Source organism: Miniopterus schreibersii (genome assembly GCF_964146895.1).
Source record: "Miniopterus schreibersii genome assembly, chromosome: 10".
NCBI classification, from domain to species: domain Eukaryota; kingdom Metazoa; phylum Chordata; class Mammalia; order Chiroptera; family Miniopteridae; genus Miniopterus; species Miniopterus schreibersii.
Window position 1 is genome coordinate 62,915,680 of NC_138110.1, and position 22,783 is coordinate 62,938,462.

The window sequence follows — 22,783 nt, forward strand, 5'->3', positions numbered from 1 at the left end:
AAAATTAGCTTTTATTGGTACACACATCTATTTTAAAGAGTCAAATGGTTCTACGGAACTTCATAATAGTTTCTACCTGAAAGAGTTGTGAGAATTAAATGAGCTAATACTCACTGTCCAATTTGTCTGTTAAGACCCCAAACAGTCCCTATCTCCACCCACTCACACACACACCTTCTATGCCTCTCCCCTGTGTTGCAGGGGCCTGGAGCCTGACATTTTCCAGGATTCTGGGTTAAATTCAGCCAACAGGAGGCAGCAGAGGCACATTATTGCTTCTCCAACAGCAGTGGCAGAATCCAGTTTCAGGGTTCAGTTTTGCAGCCACGTCTGCAGGTTTTGAACTCTGCCCCTGGACAGGAGGGCAGCTGTGGTCCTTGCTGGTGCTTTCCTGAAGTCCCTGCAACTTCCAGACTCTCTGAAAGCTGCCTCCAGCCTAATCCTTACACCCCAACCCACCCAATGGTTCTGTAAGCACCAATTTTTTTCATATTAAATCCCTTCCTGCTGGTGTAGAGCAGCCAGGTCTCTCATTCATTGCTTATAGGAGTATACAATGGTACAACCACTTTGGAAATCCACTTGGCAATTTCTTATAAACACACACTACTCGCAGCCCCACTGTAAAAATTTATCCAACAAATGAAAACATACGTCCACACCAAGACCTGTACATGAATTACAGTAGCATTTATTCATAATCAGCCCAAACTGGAAATAACCCAGATATCAATCAAGAAGGGAATGGATAACTATGATACATTCATACAATGGAATATTACTCAGGAACAATAAGGAAGAAACTGCTACAAGAACATAGATGAACCTCAGACATAAAGACGAGTGACAAAAATGCAGGCGCAAAGTTGGCCGCAGAGGGATAACCACCTCTGTTCAAGAAACTGCCTCTCAGCAATATGGGGAGTGAGAGTCGCCAAGAGTCTCCAGCTGCAGCGCCTCTGGGATGATGCGGAGGAGGCCGGGCTCTTCACAGCAGCCCACCCAGCCCTGGGGCCGAGGGAGTGCAAGGGACACCTGGCCCCTCCTGCCCAACATGGGATCAATGGAGCCCTTGTTCCAGGCTCCACACTGGGCTGGCTGAGACTTTCACAGAACTTCACTGAAGCCCGAGACTCCTGCTGCCCAATTCTCACAGGTGTCAGGCCTGCATCACGGTGTGACAGTCCTTCCCACCTACTCCTGTTCTGCACACACGCCCCTTTAACAAGCCTTGTTTTCATTCTCTAGCACTACTAACTCCATTCTGACATCTGCTTCCCAGGGCCCCAAACCAACATATATAGTTTGTTTCTGAGGACTAAAGGGGCCAAATTAATGTACAGAGTTAGAGAGCAGATCGGTAGTTGTCTGCAGCAGAGGTCGGAGAGATTGGCTGCAGAGATGCAGGAGAAAATTTTTGGAGCGATGTCAGTATTCTGCATCTTGAGTGTCATGATGGTTACGCTGGTTTATCCATTTTCCAAATCTCACTGAAATGTACAATTAAGTGGGTGGGTTTACTGTATGTAAATTATACTTTGATAAAGATGATTTTTTAAAAATCTCTGCCTCCCGGAACTATCTACAGTGTCTGGTAGTTACAGGACTGTGTGCATTTGTCAAAATAGAATTGTACACACAAAAGGGGGATTTACACTATATATAAGTTATACTTTCATGAAAAAAAGAATGAATACAGGAAATAATTTTCATTGATTATTATTTTAAAGAATTTTGCCACATAAATGGGGGAATGATCCATTGGAGGACTCAGACTTCCTGATTTCAAAACTTACTGCAAAGCTACAATAATCAAAAGAATGTGGTGCTAGAATAAAGATGGGTATATAGACCAATGAAACAATAGAGAGCACCGAGGTAAACCCTTTCACTTATGGTCAAGCGATTCTTGACAAGGGTGCCAAGCCCATTCACCCTTGGGGAAAGGACAGTCTTTATAACAGGTGGTGCCAGGAAAGCTGGATATCCACATGCAGAAGAATGAAGATGAACCCCTATCACACACTACACACAAAACTCAAAATGGGTCAAAGTTCTAAATATAAAACCTAAAACTATAAAAATATTAAAGAAAGCATAGGGTAAAAGCTTCATGATGCTAGATTTGGCAATGATTTCCTGAATCCAAATCAAAAGCACAGGCAACAAGAGAAAAAATAAACACATTGAACTTCATGAAAATTATGAATTTTATACATCCAAGGACAGTATCAACAGAGTAAAAAGGCAACCCACAGAATGAGAAAATATATTTGCAAATCATATATCTGATAAGGGATTGCTATTCAGGATACATGAAGAACTCTTAAAATTCCACCAAAGAATTTCAAGATCTATATGAGGAACACTACAAAACCCTGATGAAAGAAATCAAAGAAGAATTAACTAAGAGGAGAAATATTCCACGTTCGTGAATAGTAAGACTCAATATTGTTAAGATGTCAGGTCTTCCAAACTTGATCTAGAGAGTCAATCTAATCCCAATCAAAATCTCAAAAAAATATTTTACGGAAATTGAAAAATTTATTCTAAAGTTTATGTGGAGAGGCAAAAGACCCAGAAGAGCAAACACTATATTGAAGGAGAAGAACAAAGTTGAAGGACTGACATTACCCAACTTTAAAATTTACTGTAGAGCTACAGTAATCAAGACAGTGTGGCACTGGTGATGGGTTGGACAAACAGATCAGTGGAACAGAATAGAGGCCTTAGAAATAGACCCAATAAATAGAGTCAACTGATCTTTCACAGAGGAGCAAGGCAATATAATGGGTAAATGATATTCTTTTCAACAAATGGTGCTGAAACGGGCATCCACATGAAAAAAAAGAAAAAATAATCTAGACATAGACTTTACATCCTTCACAAAAATTAACTTGAAAATGAATCATACAGGCCTAAACATAAAATTCAAAACTATAAAACTCCTAACAGATAACATAGGAGAAAATGTAGATGACCTAGGGTTTGGCAATGACTTTTCAGATACAACATCAAAGGCACAATTCATGAAAGAAAGAATCAGTAGACTTCATTAAGACTTTTAAAATTCTACTCTGCCAAAGACATTGTCAAGAAGATAAAATGACAAACCACGGTCCGGGAGAAAATATTTGCACAAGATATATCTGATATTAATCCAAAATATACAAAGAATTCTTAACAATAATAGTTGTTCAGCAATAAAGAAGACAAATAACCCAATTAAAAATTGGGCCAAAGACTAAAGAAGATATACAGATGGCAAACAAGCATATGAAAAGATGCTCCACATATACACAATCAGGGAAATGCAAATCAAGTCAGCAAGATACTGCTACACACTTATGAGAATGGCCAACATCCAGAACACTGACGACATGAAATGCTGGTGAGGACGTGGAGCACCAGGAACTCTCATTCCTTGTTGGGAGAAATGCAAAATGCCACAGCGGCTTTGGAAGAGAGTTTGGCAGTTTCTTACAAAACTAAACACACTCTTTCCATACAATCCAGCCACTGCACTCCTTGGTATTTACCCAAAGGAGTTGAAAACTTGTATCTACACAAAAACCTGAGCATGTATGTTTATAGCAGCTTTATTCATAATTGTCAAAACTTGGAACCAATCACAACGTCCTTTTGTAGATAAAAGGATAAGTAAACTGTGGTACATTCGGACAACAGAATGTAATTCAGCACTTAAAAAAAAAAAAAGCTGCCATGAAAACACAGGAAGAATCTAAAATACATATTACTATGTAAAAGAAGACAGTCTGAAAAGACTATCTGCTGTATGATTCCAACCATACGACATTTTTGAAAAAGACAAAACTATGGAGACAGTAAAAGATCAGTCACTGTTAGGAGAAGGGAGGGCGGATCAGGCAGAGCACAGAGGATTTGTAGGGCACTGAAATCACTCCGTATGAAACTATAACGGTGGAAATGTCATTATACACTTGTCCAAATCCATAGAATGTGCACCACCGAGAGTGAACCCCAATGTGAACCATGAACTGTGGTGATAGTGACATCAGCGTAGGTTCACCAGTTATAGCAAAAGTACCACCGTGTGGGGCCACGCTGATCAAAGGGAGAAGCTACTCGTGTGTGGAGACGGGGCATATGGGAAATCTCTATCTTCCACTCAGCTTTGCTGTGAATCTGCAACTGCTCTTAAAAATAATGTCTATTTAAAAAAACAACCTAATTCAAAAGTGAGCAAAGGACTTGAATAGAAATTTCTTCAAAGAAGACATACAAGTTGCCAAAGAGCACATGAACAGATGCTCGAAGTCACTGATCATTAGGGAAATGCACATCGAAGCCACGAGACACACCCATACCCATCAGGACGGCCACTATGAAAAGCACACGCCAGGAAACAGCAAGCGTGGGCAAGGGTGTGGGGGAAAGGGAGCGCTGTGCACTGCTGGGGGATGGACATGGCACCGCGGCCGAAGAAAGCAGTACTGTGAGGAGGTTCCTCAGAGTTAAAAATGGAATTACAAATGGTTCAGCTATTCTCCTTCTGGGTATATCCCCAAAAGAATTGAAATCAGGGTTCTGAACAGATATTTGTCCAGCCATGTTCATAGCAGCATTAGTCACTGTAGCCGAAAGGAGGAAGCAACCCAAAAGTCCATCAACAGATGAGTAGATACGAAAAATGTGATAGTTTTGGATATAAATAATCCATTGTGTATATATTGATGTAGATAATATAAATATAGGCAATAAATATTATTAAGGCTTAGAAAGGAAGAAATTCTGACACATGCTACAACAGAGATGAAACTTAAAAACATTAAGTGAAATAAGCCAGTCACAAAAAGACAAATCCAGTGTGATTCCACTTATATGAGGTACCTAAATACTGAACAGCATTAATCATGGAGAGCTTCCTGGAGGAGGAGAAGTGGTTGGACTGATGCTAGGCAAAAGGAACAGAAGAAGGACTCCAGTGGTGAATGATTCTACCTCAGTGCCCATCTGGGACCTGCCCCTTAGCTCACCTCTCTACAGTTTCCAGGGAGACAATTTACAGGGAACTCAGAATACTCACATTGCTGTCACTTGGCAACCAGGAACTGGTGGCTGCAGTCATCTGCCACGTTCTTCCATCATCCTGGGCCCATGGGCTCTGCGCTGCCCAGGCAGCGGGTGCCCAATCAGGGAGGCACCCTCCACCCGTTCCCCTTCTCAGCCACACACAGGCCTCACAGGAACAACTGAGGCTCTTGGTGATGCAGGTAAGTCCACAGAAAGTGCTGGATGGACTGGGGACAGACACAGACAACCTTTAACCCCACAGGACCCTCCTATTTGTTCCCATCCACAGAGACCCCTGGAGACCCTGGGGCCAGGGTAGACAAAACACAGTCCTGGCCCTCAGGACTCACAGCCAGTGCAATAGACAGAGCTAAACTTATTCCTTCAGTGGACAGATGCTAGTGCCTCCTCCGTGATGGCAGCTGGACCAGAGGCTGTCAAAGACACGGCTCACCCTTAATGAGGGGGCACAGCAGATGCCGCAGTGCCCCACTCACTCCTCAGCACTCACTGCTAAGCACCAAAGGCTGATTTCTCTAACCTCTTCAATTCTCCGCCTGAGGGCTTTTCATACCTCCAGAAGCAGCCCCCAACCTGTGGCAGACAGGGAGTGAGTGAAAGAACACCCCAGCTCCTCTGCTCTCAACTGAGACAGCGCATGTCCCACACTGCCGCCCAGAGTTACGGGCAGAACCAAGCTCCAGGTGCCCAGATGTAACACTTTGGCTTGATCACATAACACCTATGGCTGCCTTCCCTTCCCTGTCTCACTCCCCCACTCCCTTATCACTCCCAAACAAACCATTCATACCTTGTCTCACATTGGCTTCTGAGGGAACCCAAGCGGATAGGGATAGGGACGTTGCTGTGTAACAGGGAACCAAAGTTCTGTGGGATTTGAGCTATAACCAATTGTATGCAAAGCAGTGGATGAACCAAGAGGAGGTGGGGGAACTGTCTGCCCAAGTGCAGGCAACAGGGTGGGGGCATATTGTGAAATTTTTTCAAAGCAATAATAAAACTGACCAACAGCCAGTCTGCTTTTTATTATCACCATGAAGCAGGCATTCTAATCAACTTCAATGATAAAATTCTCCCCACAGAGGCTGCTAGCTCTCTCTGTCCCATGCCCAGTATTTGGCACCCCCGCTAGCCAATGGCACTAAGGAGAGAGTAATTAATTTCGGGCAGAGATGAAGGAAAGTCTCACTCGGGGCAGCATCGACCCTCTAATCACACAGTACTGGCTGCACTTCACACATCCAAGCCTTTGCATATGCTGTTCCCTATTTCTGGAACACCTTTTATTCCTCAGTTCTCTCCCTATCTTCCACTAAGGTTCAGTGCAGTTGGGCATCTATTCCTTCAAGAAGCCCTCCCTGACCCCTAGCCTGAATTAGTTGCCTCCTCTGGGCTTGCACAGACCTCCAGGTGTCCCTCTGTCATAACAGTTTTCACACTGGGTTACCTTTGTAATTTTTTTTTTTTTTTAACCACTAGCCAGTGAGCTCCATAGTGGCAGGAACTATGGCTTGTTAATCTGGGCCTGGATCACAGTAGGCACTTAGGGATCGGGCTGCTGCTGGGATGGGCATCTTTGTGCGTACACAGCCTGCACCACCATCCATGGCAACCCAGCCTATGGAGGTTTAGTGAATGGTTGAATTGGTGGAATTTTCCATAACTGGGAAAGGACATTGCAAGCAGAAGAAACAGAGCAGGCAAAATCAGGGATGCCTGAAAGTGCAGAGGTTCTTGGAAAAAGCCAATAGCTTTGTCACAGGCAGTATACCTCAGTAGTTCCACAGCCCCCAGCTATAGCATCACCCAGAGTGTGGTCAACACACCTGCTTTCCATCTCAGACCTGCTCATCTAGAATCTCTGCAGATGGGGTTTGAGAATCTGGATATCCCAGGGGAACCTCAGGAAAAAAAAATTGGAGATACTGGGCCAGCTAACAAAGTGAGTGATGGACTGCAAAGCAGTGAGTGAGACTAGCCCAACTGGGTTTAGGCTAAGCCAATAATTCATTCATTCATTCATGCAAGTATTAATTCAATAAATATATATTGAGCTGGAAGGTACTCAGGCATACCTGTACACAAAACATGGTCCCTGCTCCCTTTCACAGTCTAGTGGGAACACAGTCATTAAATAAACAAGCAAATAAATACCATCAGGTTATGATTAATGCTTTGCAGGAAAGAAAGCAGGGTAAGGGGTTAAAGGGTGGAGGAGGTTGTTTTGGATGGGTGTCAGGGATGCCCTCTGCTGAGGCTAGTAGGGGGTGAGGGAAGGAGTCACTTAAAAGGAAGGAATGAACCATGCAGATGTTTGGGGAAAGAGCACTCCAGGCAGTAACAGCAGTACATGCAAAGGCCTGGAGAACATAACATGTGAAGGAGAGAGTCTGGGTAGGAAGCTACTGCAACAGTCCAAGTATAAGATGCTAAAGGACCAGACCAGGGTGGATGGAGGCGGTCAGACTCAGGATATATTTTGAGGGTAAAGTTGACTAGCTTTGCTATTGAATCAGATGTGGGTGTGAGAGGAGATGGGAGTCAAGGTTACCGCAGCCAAGAATGTAGGTGATGAAGGGAGTTAGAGATGATGTCAGAGAGAGGTAAGGGGTGAGGGTGGGGCGGGGTGTGCAAACCATATGCAGGTTCCTGTAGACCATGAGGAGGACTATACTTTTCCTTTGAGTGTATAGGAGCCCTGGGAGTTTTGAGCAAAGGAGTGATGTGATCTGGAATGTGTTTTAACAGAATCTAAAGATGCAGAATGTAGAACAGACTTTAGGGAGGCAGAGATGGAACAGGGCAGTTCAGAGGCTGGTGTAGGCATGGAAATGAGAGATGACGATGACTTGCAGCAGAGTGCTGACTGGGGTGGGAAACTGGATTCCAAGAAAACTGTTGAACAAATAATAGGTGGTAAAAATCATGAAGCAGACCAGCAGATAAACTATTGAAATTTGGTAGTGGATCAGAAACTCCAGCTCTGCGGCGGGCAGCTATGTCTTCTCGGGCGAAAGGGCCTCAATTCTCTGAGCTGGTCTTGTCATCTGAAAAACAAGGGTGATAACGGAACATACTTCATAGAATTGTTGTTAGGGTGATGTAAAGATCTTGGCACAGGATCTAGCACAAATTAAACATTTAATAAATGCTATCCTAGGAGCCAGACAGCTAAGTTCCAATACCGTCTCTGCCACTCACTGTCTGGCTGTGTCATCTTGGTCAAATTCAACCCTCTGTGCTTCTGTTTACCCATCTGTAAAATGGGACTATCATTAATACCAACCTTATAAGGTCGGGTCATGAGGATTAAATAAATGAATACAAGTAGTAAGGCATTTCGAAGAATATAGCACGTAGCAAGAACTGGATGAGAGCCAATTATTCTTATAAATAAATTTTACCCATATTTTATAACCTCTCCCCATTCTGCGGGTGGGAGGTCTGTGGCTCAGAGTTAGGTGGCCTCTCGCAGAGGACGCCCCGCCCCGCTGCAGCCCAGCGGCGATCCGGGAAGACTTGGATCCCCGCTTAGACAGCAGAGCTCCTCCCCCTCCCCCCCGGGGCCCGCCCCGCCCCGCCCCGCCCGCGCTGCCCCGCGGAACCTTTAAGCGAGCGCTCAGGTTTCCGGCCCCGGCGCGCTCACGCCGCTGCGCAGCTATTTGGAGCTACTTCCGGCGACCGGCCCGCCCTGCCCCCCGCCCGGGGCGTCTCCATTTTAGCCGTGAGTAGAGAGGCCGCCGGGACGAGCGGTTTCTCGGTGCGGAGTCATCAGTAGTCAGAGGTCCGAGTCGGCTCACCGCACTTCCCCCCTTCCTCCCGCTGCCCGCAGAGGCCGGGGTCGCGCATGGCGGGCCTGGAGGTCCTGTTCGCGTCGGCAGCGCCCGCGATCACCTGTGCGCAGGACGCGCTGGTCTGCTTCCTGCACTGGGAGGTGGTGACGCACGGCTACTACGGCGTGGGCGCGGGCGACCAGGTACGCCGCGGCGCCGGCTGCGGGCGGGTGGGGGCTGAGGGGTCTTCTCCCCGCACCCGAGGCCCAAGCCTGACCAGGGCACCCAGCCCGCCCCTCTCCCCAGCCTGGGACCTGGAGCCCATGACACCGTCGGTGTAGTCCGCGGGTCGGGGAGGCGATCTCCCGCCACAGCTCAGCCCAGAGCCCCTCCCAACGCAGCCGGCACGTAATTAGAAACCCAAGGCCAGACGCTCGTTTGCTTTCAGCACAGCCTGGCCCTCTCCGAGGTGTCCACTGAGCCCCTTCCCACGCGGTGGGGGTGGGGAACTGTATTCGGTCTGCCCTCCTGCTGTCCCAGGTAACTGGACCCAAGCTCCGCTACAGGGCTGAGCTTTGGCCTACTCGGCCCCAGGTGAGGGCCCTTCCTTCACTCCTCAGCCTGGGCCGGGAGAACTCACACACCCCTCATCCTTTGCAGACCACACACCGCTGTCATCCCCAACTTAGGCTCTGGAAAACAAGCACCTCACGCAAGTACACACATGCACCTGGGTGTAAGGGCCAGGCAGGATTTCCTCCCCAAAGCCTCCCTACAGGACCAGCCCCTCCTGCTCTCGCATCCACAGGCTGTGCCTCTGGGGGCCTTGTTATCCCCGCAGAGCCCCAGGGCCTCGGGACCCTGCCTACCTCACTGTTCCCTTGCTGCAGCATTCTCTCATCGTCCCTGCTCCTCCCCTGTGACTCATCCTACACATCAGCCTGGCCCCCTTACTGCCCCTTTATTTTCCTTCTACCCTACCAGAGAAAATATCTTCCCTGCCATGATTCCCAAATACACTCAGAACTCCAAGCCAGCTCCTCACTGTTACCCTCTTCTCACTCTCAGAACCTAAACCAGCTCTGGGGAGCAGGGCACCTCACCCCTGCATCTAACAGTGAGATTTTTAACCCTACTCTAATTTCTTTCTTTTTTTAAATATATGTCTATTGATTTCAGGGAGAGGAAGAGAGAGAGAGAAACATCAATGATGAGAGTCATTGATCAGCTGCCTCCTACACGCCCCCTGCTGGGGATTGAGCCCGAAACCTAGGCATGTGCCCTAACAGGGAATTGAACCGGGATCTCCTGGATCCTGGGTCAATGCTCAACTGCTGAGCCACGCCATTCGGGCCCTAATCTCATTTCTAACTACTTCAGTTCTCAAGCTTATTAATCCTTTTTTAGTTTCTCAGATATACATCCAGAGTCTTAAACTTTTCCTCATCTGCACAGAGCTCTGGGGATCCTTCCTCAAAGGTGGTGTATACATCCTGAGCACTTAGAGCCAGATCTGTCCCCATGTCCCTGGCTGCCCCATTCGTCTGTCTCTTAGCACTAGTGACCAAACCACCACGCTCCTCTCACACTTTACCCTCACCAATAGGAATGAGAAGCACAAGAACTGTCATGGGTTTCTGGGTCGCCCCCCCCCCCCAATCTCAAGTTTCTCACTGAGACCCCTGATACACACTTAGCATCCTTTATCCCCACCTCTAGGCTCACACATACGTCATCCCTCAGGTGGACTCTGGGACTGGAGATAAGGCTGGAAAAGAAGGACCAGTCTTATACACACGCACACGTGCGCACACACTCACACTGTGCAGGAATCATTTCTCTCTCCCAAATGCCTCTTGCTGGCCTGTCTTTTCACCCTGCATTTCAGACCTTGAGACAAGGTAGAGACAGTCCCCACTCACAGGTGTCAGGTTTCCCCTTTCATGGTATAGTGTGCCCTACAGAAGACTGCCCCATTCTAGCTTTCTAGTCTTTAACAGTTCTTTCACTTGCCCCAATCATTTCATTTCAGCCTTTCCAGGGAAGTTCTCCCAGGAAGCTGACATGTGGGATAGGAGAGGGAAATTAAGACTTGGGCCTGACCTTGGAGCTCCTCCATCGGCCCTCAGCTCCCCCCACCCCTTGTCTTTCAGATCTAACATGTCTGCTCTGCTCTCTGCCCCTCCTCATGTACCCCACTCTTCTTATTTACTTCCAGCTAGCTACTGCTACTCTGACACACTGTCAGAACCTCTCTTCCCAGAAACAGGTTTTTGTTACCAAGGGCCTGTGTGACTCCCTTCTTTTCTCCCCATGCCAAAGATACACACCAACACTGCAGATCTGCATCCACCACTCATCCCCTCACACACCCCGTCAGGAACTCTGATTCACTTTGGCAGCTTAGGGACATTCATTCGTATTTGTTATCCCCTCCTTCCTGCCAGCATCAGACCTTTTGCCATATACTCTGAACCCCAAAATGTTCAGGTGAAATGTGCAGAAAGAATACAATCTCATTTCAATAGTGGTTTATAAAAAAAAAAAAAAAAGATTCTAATTCCCAGAGGTCCATCTAGTTCCACTCTGTTCATGGTGCCATGTGCTGAGTTCATGCAGAAAATGGTGCTGACTCCACACATAGTGGAGGATGCCAGAGAGTGGGAATGAGGGTTTTCGGAAGGCATTGCCCACTGTTCATATAGCTACCCCAGTGCTAAATCATGCATGCCCTTTGAGGGGGTGGGTTTTTGTAATGCACATTAGAGTGTATTTTTGCTGCTCTTGGCCCTTTTTTTTAGGTATCATTGGAGCTCAGGTTGCACAGGTCCTCCTCTCACTTCTGCTGAGTCTACTTTCATTCAGAGTTGAGGCATCTTTCCTATTAATTTATTTAAGAGAGAATTTAATTTTCTGGCCTGAGACCAGAAGACTCAGCAGAGATCAGTAGTGTCTGCCAAGCTTAGAAGATATGTGTGTTGCCTCTCTAGTCATCTCCTGCTCCCCACCCTTCTGGGGGTGATAAGAGAGAGAGGAAGGTCCCAAAAGTGTGTATGTGCTTGATTATATAATATATTGGCAGTTAAATAAAAAGCTAATTTATCTCCTTTTCTATTTGGTTTGGTCTCCTTTGGTACTGGGGAATTGTGTACATAAAACTTGATTAGGAGAGCAGTGCATTCACTGGCTTCAATAAAAAGCCAATATTTGAATTTTGGTTTCTTTCTTGATGTCAGCACCACGCCTCATAAAAGCTTTACAGCCATGTCAAGTGGTTTAGGTGGCAGGAGGATAGAGATGGCCATAGACTTAGAGAATTTTGTTTTCTGTTGTAAGAATCTAAGGGTTGTGATGAAAGAGAGAAAATGTCCAGAATGATCTGTTTGAGTTTCTTTGGGTGCACTTTAGCCCAGAGGCACTGGGATGAACTCAAGACCAGTAAAGACTGTGTTCAGCCTAAGAGGACAACTATATTTACTTTCTTGGGGCCAATCTGGTGGTCCTCGCTGGGAAAAATCTCCAGCCATAGCCTGGGCAACCAGAATCTCTGACTGCCAAATCCAGCTCTGTGCCTGACTTACGATGACTTTGGGCAATTCTCAGGCCCTGTCAGCCCTTACTTAGATTTTTCATCCAAGGAAATTAAACTGTACAACTGCACTTGGGCTGCTTTCCAGTTGTAGCTTTCTGGGAGGCCTGATATTGATTTCAGGGCCTAGAGGGCAGTTGAATGCCATGTTTGGACTGATATCACTGGGGCCAGTCCCTTTCTGTCCCACCTGTTTTCCCCATATCAAGGCAGCCCTTGGGCTGGGAAGCATTGGTTCCACTGCAGTCAGGGGCATCAGCCTCATTTGGCCTCAGGATTCTCTCTTGTTCTGGAAGCCAGAGGTTATGGGATAGTGAGCAGACTGAGTTGTCTATATTCTGAGAAAAAATTCTGATAGGTTGTTGTCGATGGAGAACATAAATTCAAAGGCACTTAACAGAACAAAGACAGGTATATTATCAAATTCTTGGCTTCCAAAGTAAACCTTAAGTCCACAATGCTAAACACGTTACAGGAAATTTACCCATTTGGGATGAAGGGAGAGTTTCTCTTTCTCAGCAGAATGGTTTGGTTAGTTTCACTTTTGTTTTTTGGTCACTCATTTCTCTGCTTCAAGTGGGTGAGTTTCCTTGTCGTCCAACCAGGTTTTAAGCCATGCCAACTGCAGCATCTTGACTTATTTGGGACCTCTTTCCCCGCTGAATTCCTGAATACCAGGGGTAACAAAAAAGGAGAGCCCCCCAATTTTTCATTCTTGGTCTCTGGCTCTCCTTGGCATGTGTAAGGCCTGCGTTGCTTGACCTTTGTCTTTTGCCCTTGTTCATTTTCCAAGCATTTCTTTTTATTTGTAGCCATGGCAAGTATCTCATCCTAGCCTGTCGCTGCCTGTTAACTTTGTAGTGTCTGTTGTTGAAGAGAAGCTTTAAATTATGAATAGTCTAAAGACAGCACTTTTTTTCTTTTGTCAATCTTATTTAAGATATTTTCCCCACCTGGAAATCACTGTATTAGTTCTTATTATAGAAATAGTGTGAGAACTATTTTTCAGACATTAGTGTCCAAAAGGAAAGTCCTAGAATTGCTGAAAAAGAAAGGAAGACATCACAACTCAATGATGCATTTTTACGCCCACCAAGTTGGCAAAAACTTAAAAATTGGACAATAGCAGTGTTGCAGACCACACAGAACAACAGGAACTCTTATACATTGCCAGTGGGAGTGTAAATCAGTAATTCTTTGGAAAACAAGTACACTTTATCTTAAAAATTTAAAGTCCTCCCAGACATACTATATGGAAATTTATCCACATGTGTACTAGGAGATGTGTACAGGAATGTTCATAACAGTCTTTATAATACCTAAACAGATGTATCAAGTTTCACTCCAAAGTGAAAGTGTAGCTTGTGTCATCTTCATACAATGGTATACTCTATAGCTGTGAACCTTAGAGCAATGGAATGCTGTGTAGTGAATCAGCTAGAGTTAAATGCATTGACATGGATGAATCTCAAAAAACTAAGGAATGAAAAAGGCAAGTGATAAACTGGTGCGATTTACATACAATTCAAAAACACTTGATGCTATTTTTAGGGTTGTGGGCATAGTGATACAACTATGAGGAAAAGTAAAGAAATTTTTAGAAATCAGAGTAGTAATTACCTGTGATGGGGAGGGAGGGAGCTTCATTGTGGGTACTCGACTCAACACATTAGCAGTATCGGTGATATTCCATTTCCTTAGCAGGTGGGAGATACATAGGTGTCCATTTTATAATTCTTTTTTATCTTATACATATGCTACATTTCATATGTGTATGAAAATTGTTCATAATTTTTGTTAAACCACTACAGTAGTCTGGAGAGGGATGCATTAGAATCTGTATGTTTAGTCAACACTTTGGTGATCCTATTGTAGATGGCACAAGTTCCAAACTTGGAAAAACACTACCTTAGATTTCACACTACCTTGAGATGATTGGCCTTATTCTTGGCAGGGGGGTGGCAAGGAGATTATTATTGAAGCAAGGCTGCAGATTCTTGACCGGTTCCAGTGCTGTGTGACAAAGGCAGAGATGAGAGGAGCAGGAGTGGGAGTCCAGAGACCTGGGTCCCAGACCTCTAACTTGCTGTAGGGCCTTGGACATTTTATCTCACCTCTGTGCCCTTGTCTGTGGAGCGACGAGATCAGATTGCCTGTAAGGTCCTTCCTTCTGTGTTCTGAACTCATGACCTTCCTCCTCTCAACCCTGGTGTCTTCTCAGCCGGGTCCCAGTGATAAAAAATCAGAACTGCTGCCTGCTGAGTGGAACAACAATAAAGATCTGTATGTTCTCCGGTATGAGTCGAAGGATGGGTCCCGAAAGCTCCTTGTGAAGGCTGTCAGCGTGGAGAGGAGCATGATCATCAATGTGCTGGTGAGTCTCTCAGACATGGAGGGGTCTACTGATGGGAGAGGATGTTGGGAACACCTTTTTGAAACCCATTTAACTGTATGGATAAAGAGCCCTAAATGTTTGTGAAGTCTTTACCCAGTGAAACTATTTCTGGTACTTTATCCTGATGGAAGAACCCTAAATATAGAACAGCTTTATGCACAAAGATTTTCATCACCTGGTACTGTGGGGACGGGGGAGGAGGACACTTTCCATCACAGGGGGTTAAGCAAGTTAAGATAAATCCATTCAATGACATGGGAGGAAAAAAACCATAGCTCCTGGGGGATACTTTTAGTTCTTTCACTAAGCTTAGCTCTCTGCTGCCTTGGAGTCTTTACACTTCTTGTTTCCTGTGCTGGGACGCTCTTCCCTCCACTGCGGGTGCCTCGCATGCATGCACACCTTTCATCCTTTCTTTAGCCAGGCCTACTCCCTCTCATTTTTCAGTTCCCTAAGAAGCTCAGTCCTGACTACATACTCTCACCTGTCAGGCAAGTCTAAACTGTGCCTCTACTTTGTCATTTCATTTTCCTGCCTGGTACCACAGTGTGTGCTTGTGTACTTATTTACACTTTGAGTTAATGTTTGTGTTCTGTCACTGGTCAGTGAGCACCATTAGGGCAGTGATTTTCTCTTTGTTAAGTTTTGCCCTGGTTATCTGTGGATGTTCATAGAAAAGTACTGTATGGTCTGTATTGTACTGCACCTGGCTTTTCGTGCAGTGTGGTTTGGAGGTCTTTACTGTGCAGTGTTCCATAAGACTGTGATTTATGTACCCCTTTCCCTTTTGATGAACATTTAGGTCTTGTATGAGACAAGGTTCTTAATTACAAACAACAAAGTCCCCTTAGTTTAAGCAGATAGGGTTATTAAAGAGTTGGGATAACGCATTGAATTATTAGGAGGGCTAGAGAACAGGTTCAAGTCTGGGCTACAGGATAGCGTCCCAAACCATGCCATGGAGACCTCTGCTCCTGCTACCACACTGGGGTGTTAGGTGCTGGCCGATACTGCCAGCCCCTTGCTCCTTCTCATGAATCCCTGATGCTGTGACCCCTCCTTAGCAAGATGTCAGTCTCTTGCTCAGCCTGCCTCCCCTTGTTGCCCATCTCCAAGTTGAAGTTGTGCATCCATTTGGCACCTCAGTACATGCCTGTGCCCAAGCTGCAAAGGAGCCTAGGAAGTAGGTTTTCTGGGCCGTGCCTCAGAAAAACACTATTCCAAAATCAGAGAAGCCCCCAAGCATTGGAAGGGTATTTCCTGTATTTCAAACCGTCCTTGTCTGTGTCTCTTTGTACACATACATATTTCTTTAGCTCGGAACTATTCCCAGTGTCTCACTTTTTACTTTTATTTTTCTAGGAACATGGCTCACAGCAAGTGTCAGACTTGACCCTCAACTTGGATGATTACATCGATTCAGAACACCTGCTTGACTTCCACAGGTACTTCTTAGTGTAGCTTTCCCTGGGAAACAGAGAGAACGGTGGCCAGACAGAGGAATGGGGTTGGAGGAATCCAGAGAATTAAGGAAGATTAACAGAATGACCTTTCATTCCTGGGCACAGTCACTTCTCAGTTCTCTTATTTTTAATTTGCTTGAAGAGAAGACTCATATGGGAAATGCCCTGTGAAACAAAATCATGCACTCGAGCCCACAAGCGCTGTAGTGGTGAGGAGAAGAGCTGGGGCAGGGCCAGGGGGTGAGCCAGAGGCTCCTGGGAAAGTTCCTAGTCATTCTGCCCCCAACTTTTTTTGTAATCCTCACCCGAGGATACGCTTTTTCATTATTCGTGAGAGGGAGGGAGGAGGAGGGGGAGAGAGAAACACTGATGTAAGAGAAACATTGATAGGCTGCAGTCACCGTGAGCGGGGACTGAGTCCGAGGCCCAGCAGTGCATGGGACAGTGTTCTAACCACTGAGAACACTGCCAGGGCCCAACTCTTATTTAACAGGCTACTTTTAGAGCAGTTTCAGGTTCACAGCAAAATTGAGCAGCAAGTGCAGAGTTCCTATGTGCCTCCTGCCCCCCCAAACATACACACACGCACAGCCTCCTTCCCTGTCAGCATCCCTCACTAAAATGGTGCATTTTTTAAAATGGATGAACCCATACTGATGCATGTTATCACCCAAATTCCATAGTTCACTTTGGAGTTCACTCTTGGTGGTGTTGGAGTATGTTTAAGTTTGTAAGAAATGGCCAAATCGTCTTCCAAAGTGGCTGTACCATTTTGCATTCCACCAGCAATGAATGAGAGTGCCTATTGTTTCACATCGTGGTCAGCATTTGTTGGTATTAGTGGTTCAGATTTTGGCCATTTTAATAGATGTGTAGTGGTATCCTGTTGTTATTTTAATTTGCAGTTCCCTAATAACGTATGATGTTGAGCGTCTTTTCATATGCTTATTTGCCATCTGTATATCCTTTTTGGTGAGGCTGCTGTTGTAGTCTTCATTACTTAATTGTTTTCTTACTTAATTGTTTTCTTACTGGGTTTTAGGAGTTCTTTGTAACGATGACACATTAGTATCATTTAATACACAGTTCATGTTCAGATTTCTGCAGTCATCACAGCAGTGTCCCTTTTAGCTAGCTAGTCTTCTGGGTTTTGGTTTAAGGGGTTTTTTTCTTCTTAATCCAATCAGGATCACACATTGCATTTATTTTCATGTCTCTTTAATTACCTTTAACCTAGAGCAGTTTCTTAGACTTTTTTTGCGTGCGGCATCAGTATTTTTGAAGACTTGAGGTCAGTTGTATAGAGTGTTCAGATCGTTTTCCTTCAGATTGGATTTATCAATTGTTTCCTCATCATTTGATGTAGGTTGAACTTTTCAACAAGAGCACTACATAGGTGAGGCTGTGTTCTCAGTGTTTCATATCAGGCATGTGACGTCTGTCTCACAGTTGGTTTTGTTCAGTTGGATGGCTTGGTTATGACAGTATCTTCCAGCTTTCTCTGTAGTAAAGGCATCTGTTGTCCCTTGTGTTTAATAAGCGATCTGTGGGATTATACTAGCAGACCATGAATAATCTGCTTCGCAGTGGTCTTTCACCCAGTGGTTTAGCGTCTACTGATGACTCCTGCCTGAATCAGTTATCGTGATGTTTATAAAACAGTAATTTGTTTATTATTTCTACATTTATTAGCACTTTTTAAAAAAGGTTTTCTATTTTTCTTGTCCTCTTTATTTTTAATTTTTAAAATATCAGCGTAGACTTATGGATTCTTTCTTATTCGGAGTTGTAGTCCAATTCTGCCATTCTCTTAATGCTCAAGTTGTTCCGGAGTTGACCAGTAGGACCCTTCCAGCTGCTCCCTTTGCCCTCTTGACATGTCCTCACCCTTCCCTGAGCGTTTTCATACTTTCTGGCACAATAAGGTGTTCTAGTCTCATCTTGCACTTTCCTTGCCTCTGTTTTGAAATTAGCAGTTTTTCTAAGGAACCATGATTTCTGTTCATGGAGAATATTACTTAAAAACCAAAATCTGCACCTTGAGCATGTTTATTAAGACTAAGGATATCATTGCTTCCAGGCCTTGTCAGAGAACAGAGCTCGGAAGCTTTTCCTTAAAATTTGTTTTTCTTAAATTTCAAACTGATACTTTTAGTTTTTATCTACACATGCCCAGGTTGCGGGTTCAGTCCCAGTTGGGGCACATATGGGAGGCAACCAATCAACGTTTCTCTCTCACATCAGTGTTCCTCTCTCTCTCCCTCTCCCTTCCTCCCTCCCTCTCTAAAATCAGTAAAAGCATATCCTTGGGTAAGGATTAAAAAAGAATGACAGCAGCCAACACAATAGCCATTTGGTGTGGATCAATCACAATTACACCTATTTTTTAAAAATATGTTTTTATTGATTTCAGAGAAAGGAAGGGAGAGAGAGCGATATAAACATCAATGATGAGAGACAGTCATTGATCAGCTGCCTTCTACATACCTCCTACGGGGGACCAAGGTGGCAACCCAGGCATGTGCCTTGACCGGGAATCGAACTGCGATCGCCTGGTTCATGGGTCAACACTCAACCACTGAGACACATCAGCCAGGCTACACCTGTTTTCTTGTCAGTTCAGCAAAAAATATATTTTTGGTGTGCCGCAGAATTTTAGTAATTAGTTTATGTGTGCCATGAGACAAAAAGGGTTGAAAATCACTGTAGTGGACAAAGGAACCAAGAAGTAAAGTGAGGCCAGGCTTGGCCTTGGCAGAGCTGCCCACACCATGACCCCACCATACCCTTAAGAAGATAAGGGAAGGATATTTGGAGTGTGGTCTCTCTTGTCATCTTCATTCTGGAATTCCACTGGGAGAGAAATTGACAGAACTTGTGGAAGAACCCAGCCTGTATTAAGCTGTTCATGCACATTAGAGCATTTAGTTGCCTCAGCAATACTGAGAGAGAAACAGTGGATAATGTTTCTATTTATTTTTTTAAATACACTTGTTGCTAGGTTTTATGTGTGTGGGTGTTTTGTTTTGTTGATTACTGTGAAATGAGGGGCACAATAGTACTATTTCAGCTGTTGTTCTGAGAATGAAATAAGATGTCAGCACAGAGTGCTTAGTGCTGGGCCCAAGCTCTTAGTAAATAGCAAAGGGGGAAATCTGATCACTAGGAATCATCTCCATGGAAACTGAGGCTTTGAAAGCTAGGGTGTGGCCTCCTAATCATAAGGCCTCCCTCTGCCTTACTGCCAGCACCGGGGCTGCCTACTTCTAGGCCCCTTCCCCCATGGGGACCTCCCTTTCAGGTCATCATGGCATGTCTTGTCTGTTTTAATTAGTTATTTCATTTTGGCTGAGTTGTTACACTGTGTGGTTTTTGAAGAGCTGGTCTAAGTTGTTAAGTTGTCTCTTATTATCCTTTCATTGGCAACAGAGCTGTTGTAAAATCCCATTTCATTCTTTTTTTTTAATCTTCACCCGAGGATAGGTTTTTCCCCCCATTGCTTTCCAGTGAGAGTGGAAAGGAGAGAGAGAGAGCAACATCAGCATGAGAGAGACACGTTTGGTTGCCTCCCACATGCACCCCAACCAGGGCCAGAGATCTAGCCCGCAACCAAGGTACGAGCCCTTGACTAGAATCGAACCCGAGACTCTTCAGGCTAAGGGCCAACACTCTCACCACTGAGCCAAACTGGCTAGGCCCATTTCATTCTTGATACAGGTGATCTGTGTCTTCTCTTTTTATGTGTTCCAGTCTTGCTGTAAGTTTATCAATTTTATTCATTTTTTTTTGGAAGAACCAGCTTTTTAATTAATTTTTCTGTTATTTTCCTGTTTTATTGATTTCTCTTTTTTATTATTTTCTTCTGCTTGCTTTGGGTTTATTTGCTCTTCTTTTTCTAGTTTCTTAAGTCAGAATTTTGATTATGATTCCCCCCCCTCTTTTCCAGTATAAGCATTTAATGCCATGAAGTTTCCTCTCAACACTGCTTTAGCTATATCCCACATACTTTAATATACTTTAATATATTATATTTTAATTTTTATTCAGTGCTTTGTATTTTTCAAGACTTCCTCTTTGACTCATGGATTATCTAGACTTATGTTGCTTCATTTCCATGTATTTAAAGACTTCTTTCTGTGTTGATGTTTAATATGATTCCATGTGGTCTGAGAACATAATATGATTTCAGTTTTTACATTTGTGAGGTTTGCTTTTTGACCCAGGATATGGCTCATTTTAAAACACCTGATTTTTAGGAACTCTAGAGCCCTGCCTACTTCCTGTTACCTCAGTCTGCCTCAGTACCTCATCTGTAGCTCACATTGTTTCTCTCTCACAGGCAGAGAAAAGAGGCCCAGAGGAGCCTTCCAAGGGCCCCCAAGTTAGTGACAGAACTAGCCCTGAGCCCCCAGAGCCCTGCCTACCTGGACCAGGAACCTAGTTCATCCTCCCCACAGAGCCTTGGCCTTCCCTGACCCCTGTGACACATGATGAACACACAATTGAGGGTGGGGGGGATGGGGTGTGCACGGAGTAGCAGCCTGTCCAGACCCTATGCCCCTACACTCTCACCTCTTTCTAATGGGGTGGTAAATGAGGAGGGGCAACTCAGATGCCTAAGAAGCTTAGGCCCAAGTCTCGGAGACAACCTCGGGCTCTTGCCCCCCTCACTGAGGCCCGCTGGGCGGCCCATTCCCACCCTTACAAACAGTCTAAGCGGAACGTCAAGAGCCGTCGAAGCCGCGGTAGCCACCAAAATACTGTATGCAGGGTTGCCAGCCAGCGACAAGCAGTTGACACCTCATCTGCTTCCTGCAGGACCTTCAAGAACAGTGAGGAGCTTCGGTCTCGTATTGTGTCTGGAATCATCACACCTATCCATGAACAGTGGGACAAAGCTAGTGTAAGCAGTCCCCAACGGGAGTTTCCCCCTGCCACTGCCAGAGAGGTGGACCCGCTCCGGATTCACCCACAGCACCCACACACTAGCCAGCAGCCTCCTTGGTGAGTACAGAGCCCCCAGTGGGCAGCCCATGCTTCTGCAGGAGGGTTCCACTCATGACCATCCTCCCACTTGACCTCCTCACTGGCCCCTGTGTGTCTTTAACAGAACTGTCAGAGTCTTAGTGTATGGAGATAGAAGACATTAAACAGAGCAGTGGCTTCTTGTGCTGCTACCAATCACCCTAACCACCCAGCATCTACAGCTGCCCGCCCCTTCCTAGAGTCCAGGGGCCTCTGAGTCAGCCCACGGGTCAAAGCCCATGGGCTTGCGTGCAGTCTCCTGGGTGGCTGCCCGGGTGATACAGTTATTCATTCCAGAGCTCTGTGTACAGGGCCCTGGACAGGCTTTTTGAGGAAATGCAGAGATGCTGAAGTGCTTTCCTGGAGAGGTGGTAGTCCCGGTGTCTTGCCTGTTTCATTTTATTGTAGCCCCCTGACCTCTTCTGATACAGCTTCAGAACTTTTCCCCTTAGGGCGGAGACTTCTGCTCTAAGGGAAGAGAGAAGGACCAGGGAGACCGTGGTCCCTGACTGGGCCAGCGCTTTCCAGTTCGAAGCCCACAGGTGCTGGTAGCGGTGGGACTGGCAGGCAGGGAGGGTTCACTTTGGGGCCATAATATGCACAGTAAATGTTAATGCCATTGTTGTCTTACTCTGTTTGGCAGTTATTTACCTTTGGTTAGTTTTTTTAAAATAGGAAATTGATTTAATTATTACAATAAGTAATAATTTTCAGTCTCTGGCAATATTCAGAAATATCGGGTCCTGTGGGAGAGTAGAAATTAACAAAAAGTGGTTGAAAGGCTGGGACAGCTTGTCTGGCCTAACATTCTCATTTTACAGACAGGTATAGAGGTAAGATGACCCTCCCAAAGTCATGAGCCACTAAGAAAGAGCCAGGGCTGGGGTGCAGGTGTCCTCACACCTAGCACAGTGCTCTGGCTATGAAGTAACCAGAATATGGTGGCAAGATTTAAGAGTAAGGCCTGGACAGCTGTCAAACTGGAGAAGATTTTTAGACCTTAAGTAGATAGTAATTCTCAGTTCTCTCAGACTTAGTGCCCATTTCAAAGTAAATAGTCTGTGAAATCTCCTTTACTCCCTCAAAATAGAATTCATTGATACACTTACCGGATGTACAGTTTCAAAAGGAATTGGTATAAAGTCCTAACTATAATATAAATGAGAAATAAAAAGAGTAATTAATAATAAGATAATGTGTATTTTGTTGTGTAGATGCCTGAGCAAGATTTCACTGGAAAGCATAGTCAGATATTTATAATTGTATATTAAATTATCTTGAATTTGACAGCAACAAAAGCTGGTACACACAGATGAGTCTTATCAGCAACTTGAGAATATAAACTATGTTGCTATTACTAACGTGACTTTTCTGAAATGGTGAGTAGCCCTTAGAATGATAAACAAAATAGTGGATAGACAGTGTTTCTTAATTATATCAGTTATATTCCTGGAAAAAATTG

At 45.0% G+C, this 22,783-nt stretch overlaps 1 protein-coding gene and 1 long non-coding RNA gene across 2 annotated transcripts in view; one reads left to right on the forward strand and one right to left on the reverse strand.

Annotated features, from left to right (window-relative positions):
• On the reverse strand, positions 1–9,002 carry LOC308562724. The gene is made up of 4 exons (XR_013999671.1): positions 8,682–9,002; positions 8,013–8,123; positions 5,069–5,282; positions 1–1,490 (listed from the first exon to the last, which is right to left on the reverse strand). It is a non-coding gene; the product is annotated as an uncharacterized lncRNA (long non-coding RNA).
• Positions 8,665–22,783, forward strand: part of PSMF1 (proteasome inhibitor subunit 1) — a 25,408-nt gene continuing 11,289 nt past the window's right edge. The window contains exons 1-4 of the mRNA XM_081149194.1: positions 8,665–9,052; positions 14,660–14,812; positions 16,196–16,278; positions 21,115–21,300. Of these exons, the coding sequence (XP_081005320.1) occupies positions 8,924–9,052; positions 14,660–14,812; positions 16,196–16,278; positions 21,115–21,300 (551 nt within the window). The 5' untranslated portion in view covers positions 8,665–8,923. The remainder of the gene's footprint in view (positions 9,053–14,659; positions 14,813–16,195; positions 16,279–21,114; positions 21,301–22,783) is intronic.